This window comes from Leptodactylus fuscus, chromosome 7, assembly GCF_031893055.1.
Source record: "Leptodactylus fuscus isolate aLepFus1 chromosome 7, aLepFus1.hap2, whole genome shotgun sequence".
Lineage (NCBI taxonomy): Eukaryota > Metazoa > Chordata > Amphibia > Anura > Leptodactylidae > Leptodactylus > Leptodactylus fuscus.
This window is the reverse complement of record NC_134271.1, coordinates 84,509,490-84,527,773: the sequence shown is the minus strand read 5'-3', so window position 1 is coordinate 84,527,773 and position 18,284 is coordinate 84,509,490. Positions and strand designations below refer to the sequence as shown.

The window sequence follows — 18,284 nt, the reverse complement described above, 5'->3', positions numbered from 1 at the left end:
TCAGAGTACACAATGACTTGTCACAACTAGCCGCACCTTGTTTGGTAAGAGGTAATGCCTACCCAATGTAATCACTTAGTGCCACCACTTTAAGTGGTGTCCTCATTCCTTCAAAATTATACCATAGTCGCTGCACATCATGATGAGTGGGAGTTTAGTGGTGAGTGTACCTTAAATGGTGTTCGAGGAAAGTTTGTCCCTTTTGCCAATTGCATGAGCCAGTCCTTCTAGGCAAGAATTTTCTTACTGATGGTGTCCTGAACAGAAATGGAACATTACGTAACAACATCACATTCAAGGGCAGACTTATATTGGAGTAATGTAATATTGCCAGTACCTGATGAAATGAATCAACAATGGCCTCATCTGCACCCCTACTTATCACATTATTATTATTGTTTATTTATATAGCACCATTAATTCCATGGTGCTTTACATTTGGGGGTTACATACAATTCACAAAATATACAGGTACATATCATACTAACAGTGATCGGCTGGCACAGTGGGGTAGAGGGCCCTGCCCGCGAGGGCTTACAATCTATGAGGGAAGGGGGGTAGAGACAGAAGGAGAGGGGGAGACTGTACAGATGGCGGTGCGGTGATAGTGTTATTGGAGGTTGTAGGCCTTCCTGAATAGGTGAGTCTTCAGGGCCTTCTTGAATCCTGTGATTGTGGGGGTCAGTCTTATGTGTCGTGGTAAGGAGTTCCAGAGTATGGGGGATGCACGGGAGAAGTCTTGGAGACGGTTGTGTGAGGAGCGGATGAGGGCAGAGCGGAGTAGGAGGTCGTTGGAGGATCTGAGGTTACGTGTGGGCAGGTAGCGGGAGATGAGGTCAGAGATATATGGAGGGGACAGGTTGTGGATGGCTTTGTATGTTAGCGTTAGTAGCTTGAACTCAATTCGCTGGGCTATGGGTAACCAGTGGAGGGACTGGCAGAGGGGAGCAGCCGATGAAGATCGGGGGGTGAGGTGGATTAAGCGAGCAGCACAGTTTAAGGTGGACTGGAGGGGGGCGAGGGTGTTTGCCGGGAGTCCATGCAGAAGGGTGTTGCAGTAGTCTAAGCGGGAGATTATGAGGGCCTGGACGAGCATCTTGGTAGTTTCCGGGGTGAGGAAGGAGCGGATTCGGTGGATGTTCTTGAGCTGGAGGCGACAAGAGGTGTTGAGGGTTTGAATATGTGGTTTGAAGGATAGGTCAGAGTCCAGGGTAACCCCAAGGCATCGGGCCTGTGGGACAGGGGTAAGTGGGGTTCCATTAACTTTGATAGATGGGTCAGGTGGAGGGGCCATACAGGATGGGCTGAAGATGATAAACTCTGTTTTCTCCATGTTGAGTTTGAGAAAGCGGGAGGAGAGGAAGGAGGCTACGGCCGCTAGACAATCTGGAACTCTGGCCAGCAGGGAGGTAATGTCTGGTCCAGAGATGTATATTTGGGTGTCATCGGCATAGCAGTGGTACTGAAAGCCATGAGATTCTATGAGTTGGCCCAGGGTGTAGATGGAGAACAGGAGGGGTCCTAGGACGGAGCCTTGGGGGACACCTACAGAGAGAGGGCGAGGTGAGGAGGTGGTGTGTGAGTGGGAGACGCTGAATGTGCGGTCAGAGAGGTATGAGGAGATCCAGGAATGGGCCAGGTCTGAGATACCAAGGGATGAGAGAATTTCTAACAGGAGGGAGTGGTCAACTGTGTCAAAGGCAGAGAAGAAGTCGAGGAGGAGGAGGACAGAGTAATGGCGCTTGGCTTTGGCGGTTAGCAGGTCGTTAGTGACTTTTGTTAGGGCAGTTTCAGTGGAGTGCCGGGGTCTGAAGCCTGACTGAAGTCTGTCAAAGAGCAGGTTGGTCACATGTATTGTTGTAGCTGTAATGTCAATGAATACAGCTTAGAAGTTAAGTCCAATTGTAAAAGAAACATGTGTAAATTGTATTCAAAAGTAAATGGAGATATCATGCGGATGTAACAGATAGTGATAGCGTGCGGATGTAGCAAGAGGAGTAGGAAAGGATCTTGAATAAACTGAGCATGATATTTTCTGTGCAGCCCAGCTGATAAATGATTATTTTATGTCTTTATTTATTTATTTATTTCGCAAAGATAGCGCCATCGTATTCCGCAGCACTGTGAAATTTCTACAGTGAAATTTTTATGTATTGTTTAAACCTAGCCTAAGGTTGGTGTTCTACAACATTATAGACAAGCTACATCAGAATCAGAATCTTAAACCAAGACTTCCGGCATATTGTAGCTCCAGCATGATCTTACGGTAATTTTCGTGTGACAGGAGACCCATGATCATCTGCAGGATACAGCTTTGTATCAAACATTAGATTGCCCTTACAAATAATAAGATAAAGAACAATAGCATTGTTTATAGAAGAGGAACAAATTGCTTAAAATGAAAAGCCTGGGTGTCTACAAATTAGAATATATAAAGTACATTTTTATTTTTGGAGCCTTGTACTGAGATAAAAATCGAAGGCAACAGATGAAATGGTGATTGTTTTATCACTTCTACAGGCCTGGGCTCGAAAGCTTCCTGTACATAGTGTTCACAATATAATACAACTTATTACAGGGAACAGGACATCCCCTTAAAGAGCCTTTCTCTCCAAGAATCCAGAGAAAAAGTCAATAAGGCAATTGCTTCAACAGGTCTGTCTGTTCCAAGGAAATCTGCGCAAAGATCACTGCAGTGTTCATTACCTCGCTGTCATCTAGCTTTTGCAGACCACTGAAATCTGCCCAATTATATAGGAACATATTATCTACTGCAAATTGTGCTTTGTTTTTTTTTTTGTTTTAAAACGTAGATCGTGAGCCACATATAGGGATCACAATGTACATTTTTTTCCTATCAGTATGTCTTTGTAGAATGGGAGGAAATCCATGCAAAAATGGGAAGTACATACAAACTCTTTGCAGATGTTGTTCCTGGTGGGATTTGAACCCAGGATTCCAGCGCTGCAAGGCTGCAGTCCTAACAACTGAGTCACAGTGTTGCCCCCCTGCAAAGTGTTTTTCTTGGTATAAAATTTTTAAAAACTCTGCACCACTTTCACGAAAACAGATGTTTTAATGGTGTGCAGGGGTGGGGGTATCAGCCCCACCATATTTATCATCACTTATCCCAGAAATCTGGCAGAAGATATACGGGAAATATACAACAGCTACGAGCGGGTGTATATTTCCACCCAGGTGTACAGCCTGGCAGAGGGTGCGCCTCTTTTATGAGGAGACGTGCTTCGTCATATATGAGGTACACCCTTCCCTGGTTCCAGGGCTACTGCCAGTCTTCATAAATCTGCCCTACTGTCTTTTATGGGGCAACTACTGTAATAAAAATGATAACTCTATTACTTATGATTGCTGGGCCTTTTTTCTTTTCTTTTGGTGAACATTTTGTTAGACAGATAAATAATTTTGGAAAGTTGAACCTGAAAAAAGTGAAAATCGTTCAAACAGTGATGTTTAATTCATGATTTCATTTTCCCTGCTTGTAATGTGTACATTTCATTTCATACAGTTCACAGAGCCCATTAACCTTCTTCTCCCCAAGATAATATTCTATAGCATACGTGCGACACGTTATCTTCAGTTTTGTTTGTCCTGTCCCAGTTCCATTAATCTACAGTCTGAACATATGTAGATATTTCCTACAGAATTTTTGCTCGTAACTGAAGAAATTGCAACATTTATTTTACAGCCATTGAACAAAATGGTACATTAGCAACCAGAATATTTTGTCTTCGAATGGAAAGCAAACCTCATTATAGAGTCTCTGATTTCAGATAGGTACGAAACAAAATTAAATAGGATTTGTCGCTAGGTTTTTGAGGGCAGCATAATGTAGTGACAGAAACCCAGATTATAGTGGTGTGTCACTTACTTGGTAATAAGCATTGGTTTAAATAAAATAATCCTTTATGAGCAATGATCTCTCTAAGCCTCAGCAGCTGCTAAGTGGGGTGGTTAGGGAGATAGGCAATGTCCCCTCAAAAAAAAGAACATTGGTACATCTACTGAAAAAAAAATTGCTGCATTTCTGCAATGTGGGGCCATAGCCTAAGAAAGTCTAGCCCAACTTTGCACTGTCTAAATGTTAGACAATTTCAGGTTATCTGCTCCGCTGTGTTCGATGTAGTGTAAACTGATCTCTGTGCTAAGCAAGAGTTCTCATATTCATAAGCTGCCAATTCCCCTCAGTCCACTTTCTACTGACCAACAAGCTTTATCCCTTTTAGGCTGAGGCCCCACATTGCAGAATTTTGTTGCAGTTTTATGAGCCCAAGCCAAGAATGACTACTAAAAGAAAGGGAAATATGTAGGAAGATGTTATATTTTTACATTTTGCCCAGTCCATTCCTGACGTAACAAAATCTCCAACAACAAAAAGCTGCGTTCCCGCAAAATGGGGCTTCAGCCTTACTGTGCATAGGGAGAAATCTGTCAGTCAGCTTTGGTTGGGGGTGGGGCAACACGTCGTTCACAATTATAGAGGGCTTCAATGAATGTGGACATCGTTGAGAGGACTGCAGGCTCAACTCACGCTCAGTGTTCTACAGTCCTCCCTCGCACTTTAAATGAATGTCTGCAGGGACCATCTTTACTTTTACTTAATTGATAGACAGCGCCAACACAGGAACACAAGCATCACTGTTTTTTTTTGTTGTTTTTTTTGCTGTTTTTTTTTTTTTAGCCAAATCCAGGAGTGGATTTAATAGAAGGGAAATGTGTCAGTGCTTTCCATATAATTCCTATTCCTTTTCAAGCCACTCCTAACTTTGGCTCAAAAAACGCAGTAGAATTTGCAACAAGAAAAACACTGCGTTTCTGCAATGTGGGGCCATAGCCTCAAACTGCACCAGTTTTTCCAAAGCATGTAATGCTAACTAACTAATATCTTTACACCACTTAGGGCAGGTTCACACCTGCACCCAGTCTCCGCTTTCGGGTTTCCATCTTCTGCCGAGAGAAACTGGACAGGAGACGGAAACCCGCCGGTCAATTTTCAAACCCATTCCCTTGAAAGGGTTTTCAAAGTGACCGCCTGTGAGCGTCCTCTGCCTCTCCATGGCAAAACTGTTTTTTTTTTTTTTTTTTTTTTTTAACCAGACACAAAGTCCTGCATGTCCGGCTAAAATAAAACGGTTTCCCCATGGACAGGCACAAGACGCACACGGGCGGTCACTTTGAAAAGCCATTCAAGTGAATGTATTTGACAACTGACCGGCGGGTTTCCATCTCCTGTCCAGTTTCTCTCACCAGAAGACAGAAACCCGAAAGTGGAGACTGGCCACAGGTGTGAATCCACCCTTACTAGTTGGCTTAGTTTGACAAAATTATGGTTCAGTCGCTGAAATTGTGGAGTAACATCCAAAATTGTGGCACAATGTCTGGGTCACAGTTTAGCATATTATAATAAGCCCCCACTTCAACAAGCCCATGTTGTGCACAAAGGGTTAGAAAGAGTCTAAAGTACTCTTAAAAAATGAGGTGTAAAGCAGGTCTACTAGCTTTTTGTGCAAATTACACCACAATTCTGGTGTATATGTATTACTTTATTTGCCCCAATGTGAACTATCACATATTTCCGATTAAGGCTAAGGCCCCATGTAGTATTTCCTGCCACAATTTTGCTGTAATCTCATCCACTTTGTTGGGACTGTAAAACGCCACGTTTTTTTTCCATAGCATTTCCCTGGCCTAAGAGACGCACCATCACAGGGTGTCTGTCAAAAGTTTATGTTGCCTTTAGATAGGATAGCAAAAACATGGTGGCCAATTATGTTTAAAGGAATCACAGAACAATAATACATCCATATTACATAGACTGTATCACAGCCACAAATCTTGTACTGTTTTTTTCAGTATGTACCAAATTAGTCCTTCTTAGAATACAACCTTTTAACTACAGATAATGTCTAAATATGATGACTCCCTACACACAGGCAAAAGTCAGCATCATACTCCAATTTGCAACCACAAGAGTGATTGTAGTTCACAAGGAGAAGTCTGTGTTTTTTGGAGACTATTCCCATGTTCATTTTCTAGGATGGCCGTGCTTTATTAACTGGGTGGTTTAGAAAAAAACAATCCACATCACTGCACTGAATTTTGTGTGCAGTTATACCGATGCTACCAACAAAAGAGAGGATGTGGAACCATTTTCATAAGTAGCGCACAGGAGTACAATAGACTGGCTTCATTATAAGTCATTTGTGGTTAATTGTGCATTAATCATAGTTTCCAGAAACCTGTGTTCCACAAACAAGGGTTTTTTTTTTCCAGGAAATCGGGTTTGTTTTGCTAAGTTTAGCTGTGGTTGAATAGAAAGGTCTGGATGTTTACTGCTGTTGGTACATCTCAGCCGCACACAAATAAGCCCCACAAGAACAAGGATGGAAATCTGATTTACAAAGAACAAACTTTACACATTCCACTTTTCCTTAACAATAGTTTTTCCACTGTTATATTAATAAAATGCCATTATATAACATTATCATATACTTTGTGCAATGTACCGTAATCATTTGCAAGCTCTCTGATTTTATATTTTAATTCTTTTTATTTCTCAAACTATATCTAGGATTTAAAGAAATTTCATGTACATGTTTAGCAGTGGTTTAGTAGTCTTCGCCGTTTCCCACTGCACAAAAAAATATCACCTTTAATGAAAAGTATTACCTTTAAACAAAAATGGACAGTGGAAAGTTATTTTTTATTTAAGTATTTAGTGTATTTACCAATAGCTCAGCCCATAAAAGTGTGCCGTTAATCATTAACTAGGAATACTTTATATAAAATATAGAATTTCTCACATTTCTACATTTGATGTACTTATGATCTGGTGACAGGTGTTAGTTAAACTGTAACCTCAAGAAGCCGCTTTATCATGTCAGAATGAGCGTTGTAGAATGGGAGACCATCAACTTCCATGCCCAGATTCCCAGTAACCCCACTGCGGACCCCGTGTTTCACCAGTATTGCCAGCAACTTTTCTTCCTGTAAAAACATATTGGATACATGAAGGCAAAAAGATCGCTCTTCCAGAAAGTTCATAGGCGGCAGAATAATTGTGCTCATACATCCATGATGAATCCACAGTAATTCCACAGCAAAATCCTCATGTGCTACATAGTCACTGTGGAGTTCACCTCTTTATACTGAAAAGTTAAACTTGGCATTTCCACAAGTGAATAAGCATGCTGTGGATATGACAATTCAGAGTATAGCCCTGAGTGGTATGAGAGCAAAACACCACAAAATTCCACTAAAAATGGCATACCCCGAAACATGCGGCTTTAAAAAAAAAAAAAAAAAAAGCCACGGACCAAAAAAAAAACAACAACAACCCAAAGCACGACAACAGCACAAACCTGATCATTACTTATGTAGTGTGTTGTATAGTAACTTGAAGTTGAGACTAATGTAACTCTAAACCCCCCCCCCAAAAGACTAAAAAGAAAAAACCCACACCAAGAATAGAGAGAGACCATTTAAACTAGTGGCCACCCATTGTCTTTCAAGTCTATAAAATATGCCATGTATATCTGATCAGGTACAACCAGTTGGACACCCACCAATAATGAGTTCTTAGAAGACTCATTGGGGGGAATATATCAAGTCCCTTGCACAATTTTTTGTGTAATCTGGACCCTTTAGAACCATTTCCAAGCATTCACCAAATTTATCTTCTCTGTTTGCAACAAAAAAAAACAAGGCTTTTATGCAACTCTCCTTATTTTGCCTTACCGTGGGTGAAAGCAGGTACAGCTTAAATGGCGCTGAGTTTTTCAATGTATTTATAACATATTCCTTTTTAAAAAGAAGATTTTTTTTTTCTACAAACACAGTCCCCTTCCTCAGCAGGATAAGAATCACCACAAGTTTTACATCGGTTGTGGAAGGAGAAATGAAAATTTAATTTTATACAAATTAATTGTTAACACTTAAATAAAAGGGCAAAGGATTTATAATTCTTTAAACTTTGACACATTTTTCCCAATGTTTTCCTACAGACCTTGACAGTTGTCTAAGACTTGTCTTCTGAGCTGCTACATATAGTCCCGGACTGTATAATAACTAATTATTATTGTTCATTCTTACATCACCCCTAGTGTATTCTGCAACATCCTGTCTGGGTGACTCCTATTTGAATAGAAATTCCTTTCTATATATGAGGCTCCTTCTCATACTCTACACCAGCTTGTGTTACCTCCCTCTCACAGTCACCAAGAAACATAAGATTGCACAGGAAACTCTAAGGATGATCAGAGATGCTGATTCATTTTTGCCCAAGAAGTCAGGGATCTTTAGGATTATAATAAAAAGGAAAAGATTACAAAGTTGTCAGCTATACGATCTCTACACTTGTAAGTGACATTGATTAAAAAAAACAAAGAAAAAGTTTTAATGCTGGAAATATTTCGTACTGTACATTTTAAAGGGAATATTACCTTTTGGACAGAAGGTAGTGCAGAAGCCCAGGTCTCTCGCTCTGACAATTTTGGAAATCCAACTGCTTTTCTCAAGTAACGCTCATGAATATCACAGGCATTTAAGAGGTATAAGGCACAAGATATGGCATAGCCTCCCCAGTTAGATACACCTATGGAATAATAAAGATACATTTTATCTGACTCGGTAAAGATCAGCAGGAAAGCCTCATCTACACTAAGAGAATGAAAGAATATATTTTTTAAAATGCTACCTTTTTATGAATTTCTGTGGCCCTGGATATTTTGGATGTCTAGTTCAGTTACCATGTGAAAGGCCACTCCAAGTCTACACAGGGGACTATTCCAAGATTCATCCAGATAATAGGATGTCGCTCTTTATCAGCAAGTCTATATTTACAGTACTGTTTCAAAGTTTTATGCTAAAGCCCTACGTTGTGTTAACGCTGCTTATTGTTTGCAGAGTTTGCCACATTTATTTTTTAGCCAAACCCAGTAGTGGCTACAGACAGAATGGGAAATATCTAGGGAGTACTCATACTTCTCCTTCTGCTCAATCCACTCCTGGTTTTGCTTGAAAAACAGCAGAAAAATCTGCAACAAAAAACACTGCATTTCTGCAACATGAGGCCACAGCCTTAAGCAGGAGTGGAAAAAATGCTGCAGAGTAAGAATGCTTAAAAAAAACAAAAAAACAGAAGGCTTAATAGTTTATTTTGTCACCTAACAAAACAAAGTGAATGAACCTCCTTTTGGAAGAAGAGTCCTGGAAGTGATGGTTTGTCCTTCACTGAGCCCTGATCTCATCAACATCAACTCTGTTTGAGATTACATGAAGATAAGGACGGATTTGAGCAAGTCTACAGCCACTTAACAAATGCCATTAGTTCTCCAAGTAGGAACAACCCCCCATGGCAAAATGTTTAATAATTTGAGAGAGGAGGACAAATACTTCTATTAAGTATTTAGAGGTAGGATCACATGTTGCATTCATGATGTGATCAAGATGTGGCTGTGATGTGACGACATTGCAGTTGAAAATAAAATTAACTTATTACAAACTAAACTAAACTAAACTAAACTAGTTTATGGCTGTGTAATAACCAACAAAACTAAGCAGTTACTAAGTCAGAACAATAACAAAAACACTTGGTTTGTAATGAATTAATAGAATGACTGTCCACCGTCCACTTTTCAGCTAAACCATAGCCGTATTATGGATGCGTCACGACTGCACTTGTGTGATGAAATTCTAACTTCTTTATTTAGTGCAACATGAAGACTTACTCACCAGCAATCACTGTAAAGTCTGCAGCCACATCACATGCAATGAGGTCTCCATTTTTAACATATTTCTTCACTGCCTCTTTCACTTTGCCTGTACCCAACTCATTACCACCATCTCCAACTCCTATAAAGTGCAAAAACTGTTAGCATATTTTCTGGTAGATTGCCTCTTAGGGGTACACAGTTAAAGGGGGGCCCACACAAAAAAATTGTTATCTAAAGGACAGTGTCTGCATACCCACCATGTAGGCAGATCAAGCAGCTGCTATAGGGTCTATGGTGTGTGGGGGTGGGGGGAGGGGGGGTCACTGAATTCCTCATAGATCCACGTTATTTATTTTACAATCTAATCACCACTAGGGGGAGCTCAGTGCAAAAAGATTATTTACAGTTTCTATTAATTATTATGTAAAGGAAAGCAGGAATATCAGGGTCAGCGGCCACCATAAAGCAGCAGTTCTAGTTTGTAAAGCAGCAGTTCAATGTGGAAGAGTGAGTATTTTTTATTTAAAAAAAATGTCTTAACTTACAGTAATAAAATAAAAAATCACAATAGGCAAAGGGAGTACAACATTTTTCTCTGGTGCCCTATGATATCAGAGAACACCCCTGGACTATGCACACAGCAGAAAATGAAGAGGAATCGAGGCAAATTTCTGCCTCAAATCCCTCCTCATTATCCAGCCCTCTGGTTCCTCACAGTGGCAGGACACTTATTTTTTCAGCGTCCTGCTCCGATTTCTCCCTCCCATTTAAAACAAAGGAAAGTAGAATTCGGGAGAAATCTGGCGGTGATTTTAAGGCTGAATATACCTGAAAATCAGCACCAGATTCGAGCAGTAGCAATGTCACATTTAGAGAGGGAAGATTTGAGAACCCCACCCCTGCTCTTGTGATTAGTGGCTAGGATATAAGTCATGTTCATGGGACAAATACAAATGACACAAATAGGAGCAGTAATAGAATACTACTCATGGAAATATGAACATACCAGTTGTGCTGATGCCTGGAATAGTCTGTGCAGCAACAAACAGATCATCGATGGGATCCACTAAGTGCTTGAGATTTATTTTCCTTGCATTATAATAATTGCCATCACTTGCTCTTCCTGCCCTTTCTATGGCTACTAAATGGTCAAACCTTGGAGAGGAAAGAGAACATAAGGACAGAAATATTAGTACAATTGCTTCACCTTTTCACAGACTTTGATGGTTTGGGTCTTGGTACCTACAGCAAAATCTCACCTTTTAGGATAGTGCATTTGTTAAAACATTTCTAGGCAAACCTAATTTCTTTTTGATGCAGTACACAAAGGGTGTTGATATTTTATAACAATTGAGCATTATTTCCTCTTTTTGGCATAAAAAAACAAATCTGTGTGTACCCTCCTGCCCCTGCATACAGATTATGATAAAAAGAGTCTAATGGTAACACCCAAAAAGGAGGACCTTTCACTACCTTTCATCATCTCCAGCTCTTTGCATATTTCAACACGCACTGTTCCACTGATTCCAACACAGTTGGAATTTTTCTTGCTGTTAGACTTAGCACTCAATATGCTAATTCGACTCTCTGTGGCTGTTTACCTGTGGGGTTGCTATTACAGCCCTATTAGAGTAATAGTCCACCACATACGTTATAGTGCTATTATCCAATGTGGGGAGGGGACATATTACTTATGGGGGAATTATTAGGGTCCATGAGCATGGTGGAATATGAAGAGGAATTAATAAACATTTCCACCTCAGATTCCTCTCTATTTTCTGGTTTTCGTCTCGCCTCCTTTCACTTGCTGATTAGTCTGAGATTAATGAGGCTAAACAATAGAAAGGCTTGTGCTGTGGGTTCTGTGGCTGATCAGCGGCAGAATACGCAAGAAGATTGAGCAGGAAACATTCTAATGGAAGTAGGGTGGGAGGGCACCATTTTAATTTTTTGCCTCAGGCAGCAGATAATCTAGAATTGGACCCTGGGTGCTAATGAGGAATTTCTATCTAACCTGGGTGTAGCTGGGTTTCCATTCTCACAAAGAAATTTCACAGCACAATCTTGAGTTTCTCCCTTGTAAGATAATAGTGGCACAGCAGTCTTCAGAACTCCTGGTAAATAAAAAAGTTATGAATAAATGAATTAACTGTGTTTTCTCATTACACAACCATTCTCCATATCCTCCATTCTGTCATAAGAGGGAGGTTCCCCAACCTTTCTTTCATCCAGAATGAGTGCCTTGTAATACTTGAATAAGCCTATAGTGTCACATGAGAGGAGGTAATCAGAAAAAATGTCTCCTTCAGTAACGAAAACTGAAAATGATCAACTATAATAACTTGACCCAAAAGCACGATAGTTATGTATCCAGCAACTGGCAACTTAAAATACAAGAAAACAAGAATAAACCTTTATAATGTGAGGAATTAAGGTGCATTCACGCAGAGTTTTGTGGGGCTGTTTTTGCCACAATCACTTGTGTAAAGAATCAGCGCTGCAAAACAGAATCCCACTGAGTTCAATGGGTTCCATTTTACATGCGGTACACATTGAAATCAATGGGAGGCTTTTTACCCATTGATTTCAATGTTTAGCGCGTGTAAAACGGAACCCATTGAACTCAATAGGATTCTGTTTTGCATCGCTGATTCTTTACACGAGTTATTGTGGCAAAAACAGTGCCACAAAACTCAGCGTGAATGCACCCGTAAGGTAAATATATGTAAGCGATTAGGGTTTGAGCCCTGGAAACCTCTTAGGCTCAGTTCACATGGGGGGGGGGGGGGGGCAGTGGGGTGGATTTTGGCACCGAGAGTGACATGGGGAGCCGGATCACTCTTGGGTCAAAACCCGCCTGCCACGACTGTCGCGCCTTCCCCCTCCGGAGTTGGCTCAAATGAATGGATCGACCCCGGAGGTTGCTGCCACAACGAGCCGCGGAAGCCGCCTGAAGAAAGGGCAGCCCGCTTCTTTTTTCCATGAGCGGTAGCCTGGTGGTCTACATAGACCACCATTGTGAGGGGGCGGATTATGACTTGGATTACGTGCCATAATCCGCCCCCTTAGTCCCCGTGTGAATGAGCCCTTGGGACACTTCTTACTGTAACAAACTGAAACCAACGTTATGGTTGGTTTTACTATGGTTGAAAAAAAGACATCCGCTATGTCCATCAAGTTCAATCATTGGATGGGAAAGGGCATGACATGCAGGTGTTGCTATAACACTTGAGAGCAATGGTCCAAATAAACCATGTTCACATGCAGCAGTTAATACATTCTACAGGAATATACCTTGTTCTATAGCATCCTCCATAATTCTCTTGTTCAGGTCGATAGCACGTTCATCTGTAACTATGGCAATCTTCTTTCCAAGAGCTTGCAGCATGGCTGCCATAGCAAGGGCTCCAGGAGGACCGTCTGTTTCCTCAGGAGGAACTTGCTGATAATGAGTGGGGAGTCCAGTGGTTATTAGGATGGATTTGGCATGGGACAGAGAGAGGCAGCACTTCAGCAGTTCATCCTTAATAAGCAGATTCTTAATCCCTCTGTTACCTTCAAGACATATACAACATCACCATTTCTTAAATATCTGGTTTTAGACTCTTGATTATCATTCATACTAAATTATTAATATACTTATTGCTTGCAAACATAGTATCATACCCTGGCGTAGTTCTGCTCACACAGCTAAGTATTTGTTACATTATATGAGAGTTGAAAATCTTTAGAACTAAACACAAAGGCAGCATAAAGCTCATGTCCCAGACTATAAAATGAAGTCTGTCACACTGGTACTACGGTATGGAACAATCCATTAGCATTGTAGGCATTGATGATCAGCCTCAAGAACGTTTCCATTCACTGACAGCAAGAAGGCAGTTTGGAGTGAAGGAACGTCTATTACAAAGTTGGAGAACCTTTCACTATACAATAGCTGGATACATTTAATTTCCAGACTACTGTGAGTCAATAAGAAAAGCCTAAGTGTAATCCCCTATAAGAAAATAGGGGACTACATCAATTTGGTCACACAATACATATATTACCAGGATGGTGAAATGTGTTAACCCCGCAGGTTTTATTTATTGGATATATTTACCAGGGTCTATGCCAACAATTTCTTCCAACGATCTGATATTTTCAGCTGTCCGTTGTGAGACAAGGCTGTAATGAAGAGGATCAGAGGAGATTTGCACAACTATTGGCGATTCTTTGGTGCCCGGGTCTGAAGTATCTTCATTTTTAACATCAGTAATAAACATGCAGCCTGGAGAGTGGGTGAAAGCTAATGGAGATTCTGCAAGAACAATTGTAATATACACATATGAAGCACAAGACTTTTCAACAATCAAAGCCCATCTGTATTAATGCAGAAAGACGGTTGCATGTCCCCAACATTAGAGCAATGAGAGAGAGGAGTCACAGAGGCTTATGGCACATAGAGGACTATGGTTCAGAAAAAAAGTCTGTAATTGACTGAATTTGCTGACCCAAAAATCATAATCATTTATTATGCCAGATGTCCATGCTTTTTACAGTTCTACAGTCCCTTACTGCATAGAGTATGGGATAATGAAGCCTTGGGGAGGCCAAAATAAATGACTATGATTCTTGGAATCCAGGTCTCCAGGGTTTTGCTGGAAAGATAAGATAAGATAATCCTTTAATAGTCCCACATTGGGGAAATTTCAGCATGTTACAGCAGCAATAGTAATACAGATACAGGATAATACACAGTAATATATTACAGACGTAGACACACATAAGCTGAGAAGAGAAGATATACTAGGAGTCCATAGCAGCGAAGGAAAAACGGAAGAGAAAGAGGGAGACCTCATGGTCATCGTCATAATCATTAGTTCTCTGTGCGGCGTGATCTTCGCTTGGTCTGATGTAGATTATACAGCCTGGTCGCGGTTGGAAGGAAGGACTTGCGATAGCGCTGCTTCTCACACTTGGGGTGAAGCAGATGGTCACTTACAGTGCTGCCAAGTGCCATCAAGGTCCCATACATGGGGTGGGATTTGTTCTCCCGCATGGAGGTCACCACAGACAGTATCCTTCTGTCATCCACCACCTGTACTGGGTCCAAGGGGCTCCCCAGGACAGAGCTGGCCCTCCTGATTAGCCTGTCAAGTCTATTTCTGTCCCTGGTTGATATACTGCTCCCCCAGCAGGCCACACCGAAAAAGATAGCTGAGGCAACCACAGAGTTGAAGAAGGCCCTAAGAAGTGTCCCCTGGACTCCGAAGGCCCTCAGCCTCCTGAGCAGGTAGTCTGCTGTGGCCCTTTCTGTGCAGCGCCTCCAGGTGATCAGCCCAGTCTAGTTTATTGTTGAGGATCACGCCTAGATACTTATAGGTCCTGACTATCTCAATACATGTTCCTTGGATCTCCACTGGGGTCGGAGCACCTCTCTATTTACTAAAGTCCACCACCATCTCCTTGGTCTTCCCAGCATTAATCCTGAGCTGGTTCTGCTGGCACCATTCAACAAAATCCCGGTTTAAGTCTCTGTATTCCCTATCGTCGCCATCAGTGATAAGGCCTACTATAGCAGAGTCATCGGAGTACTTCTGTAAGTAACAGCTGGATGAGTTGTGCCTAAAGTCAGCAGTGTACAGTGTGAAGAGAAATGGGGCAAGAACTGTACCTTGTGGTGCCCCCGTACTACAGATCACAGTGTCAGACACACCGTCTTGGGCTCTCACATACTGAGGGCGGTTTGTCAGGTAGTCTAGTATCCAGTTGGACAGGTGGTGGTGCACACCACCAAGGTTCAGCTTCTCCCTCAGTAGCCCTGGCTGAATGGTGTTGAACGCACTGGAGAAATCAAAGAACATTATTCTCACAGTGTTCCCGGGTTTCTCTAGGTGAGAGAGAGCTCTATGAAGAAGGTGGATGATGGCGTCATCCACCCCAATGCCTGGCCAATAAGCAAACTGGAGGGGGTCCAGAGCGGAGCTCACTAGGGGGCGTAGGTGTGTCAGGACCAGTCTCTCTAGGATCTTCATCAGGTGGGATGTCAGTGCTACAGGTCGGTAGTCATTGTAGCCCATCGGGTTGGGTTTCTTTGGGACTGGTACCACGCAAGATGTTTTCCACAGTTGAGGTACCACTCCCAGCTTTAGACTCATATTGTACATGTGCGTAATAATTCCACCTAGCTGGTCACTGCACATTTTAAGAACTCTTGCGCTTATACCATCAGGTCCTCCTGCTTTGTCTGCTTAAATCTTCTTCATTTCCTTACACACTAGAGACTCCTGCAGGGTGAGATAGTCATATTGCAGTTTACCACCGGTCAGTGGGGGGTTGGGTCTTGGTGTGTGAGGAGAGGGGGGTTGGCTGACATGCTGGTGGAGGGAGCATTGGCTTGGAGTCAAATCTATTGAAGTATAGATTAAGCTCGTTAAGCCACTTCCTGTCCCCTACTGTTCGATGCCCTGTTTTTTTTTCTTGTGTCCTGATATTGCCTTAAGGCTGTCCCACACCTCCGAGATTCTACCCTCTCCCATCTGTAGTTCCATCTTCCACTTGTAGTATGGTGTATATGTGTATATATATATATATATATATATATATATATATATATATATATATATTATGATAAATATGACCAATATATGGATCAGGTGTTTCCAGACCATATTCCAAACGTTAGGTTCACACTGCTTTTTAAAAGGATAGGGTTTAAGCGAACCCAAAGAGCGAATTCTTGATAGTGGTGGTTACAGGCGCTAAAGCGATATCGCATATACTTGAAAGTGATACAGCTTTAGTACCCACAACCCATACGCATGCCGGCGGCCATTTTTTTTGGGGCTGCTTATGTGAGCATGCGCAGTACACTCCTGTAGTTCTATGGAGTAGCCAGGAAGGATTGCAGATGCCACAGAGTAGAAGACTTGGTCAGTGGATAGCCAGGGGTCGGTACACAAGTGGGTAGTCAGATGGAGCAAAGGTAGGTACACAAGTGGGTAAGCAGACGCAGCCATGGTAGGTATACAAGTGGGTAAGCAGATGGAGCCAAGGTAATCTGAGCAAGATATACCACAGAGCTAGAGATTGGGAACAAACACAATACTCAAGCGTGGGTCTGAATATGCTCTGAGTTTATATAGGCATAAAACAGAAAGCAAGATGGCCATGGACATGAAACAATACTAGCCATCTTGATTGTGAGCAAGAGCCAGGGAACAGTGGCCTCTAGTGGAGTTTCTTGAAACAGCATCTTCATATGATGATAAAACACAGTTTCTAACAGGTAAATATGCCTACAGTGGTGGGCCCAGAGGAGATGAGTAAAAATAACAACACTTATACTCACCTCTCCTGAGTGCTATCCTGTGACATCATGCTCCTCAGGGATCATTGCTGAGGCCTGTGATTGGGCCTCAGTGGTCACATGGGGCACACTGACTTCATAACGTTGGTTCAGTGTGTCATGGCTTCAACGTGCTATGCTTAACCCCTGTGCCATATAACATCACACAAGAAGCCTAAAGATGACACAAGGTGCCAGCATGAAGCATCCGGAGGCCAAGCAGTTGCTCAGAGGAGATGAGACATGGTGAGTATCAATGTTTGTTATTTTCCCTCAGCTCAAGTGAGTCTCCACTTATTATACTCTGGGGTCTGAGAAGATCCCATAGTACAGTAATACACCAAACAAACCCGTGGGGGAAGGGGCAACCTCACAAATATTCATCGAAATCTAGTAAGCTTTGCATATCTCTACTAATGAAGTCCCAAGGCTGTATACTGTGTGGGGCCACTATGGAGCATTATACTGAGTGGGGCCACTGTGGAGCATAATACTATGTGGGGCCACTGCACAGATACTTATACGAGTTAGATTTGCTCTTGTATGATTTAATTGATACTAGGCTCAACAGGAGTCAACGCAGAAAGGTGATTGCCTGTGGTTTCGTAGACAAATGTGGTACACGTGTTCATATTGTAAAAAGCAATCAGTTGATGTCTGGTCCATCATTAAAGATGGACGACATTACTGAGGAGTGCGCCAGAGCCTAGGGAGAGATAAGTAGCATTAATTTTTATGTTTATATCCTCCCCTAGGTCTGACGCCAGAATATAATAAATGTTCATGGGTGTTCCACAATGGGGCACAATACTATGTGCAGGGGCCACTATGGAGCATCATACTGTGTGCAGGGCCACCATGGGGCATCATACTGTGTGCAGGGGCCACTATGAAAATCCTTGGAAAATCCTTTAATTGTTATTTCTCCTTTGTTTTGCTTCCTTATAGGAGACAGAGATGTTCGGCCATCCGTCCCCAGCAGCACACTCTCTGATCCCATCAAGAGATTAATTTTTCATCATGTGCTGGGCCGGGGAAGTTATGGAAAGGTAATAAGCCTACATTGCCTACATAATAAGCTACATTGATTCAGACCCTATATAATAATAGTAAACCTCAAATACTAGTAGAACCATATAAAATATATAATTGTGCCATTTTTATTTATGCCATTTAGTTATCATGTTAAATACTGTATTAATTTTATTGTGTGATTTGTAATG

General features: G+C 41.8%; 1 protein-coding gene across 1 annotated transcript in view; it reads right to left on the bottom strand.

Annotated features, from left to right (window-relative positions):
- Positions 1-6,570: 6,570 nt before the first annotated feature.
- DGLUCY (D-glutamate cyclase) overlaps positions 6,571-18,284 on the bottom strand; it is a 53,624-nt gene continuing 41,910 nt past the window's right edge. The window contains exons 7-13 of the mRNA XM_075282405.1: positions 13,834-14,031; positions 13,026-13,286; positions 11,746-11,845; positions 10,738-10,886; positions 9,751-9,870; positions 8,460-8,611; positions 6,571-7,005 (exon numbers count right to left, since the gene is read on the bottom strand). Coding sequence (XP_075138506.1) covers positions 6,865-7,005; positions 8,460-8,611; positions 9,751-9,870; positions 10,738-10,886; positions 11,746-11,845; positions 13,026-13,286; positions 13,834-14,031 — 1,121 coding nt within the window. The 3' untranslated portion in view covers positions 6,571-6,864. The remainder of the gene's footprint in view (positions 7,006-8,459; positions 8,612-9,750; positions 9,871-10,737; positions 10,887-11,745; positions 11,846-13,025; positions 13,287-13,833; positions 14,032-18,284) is intronic.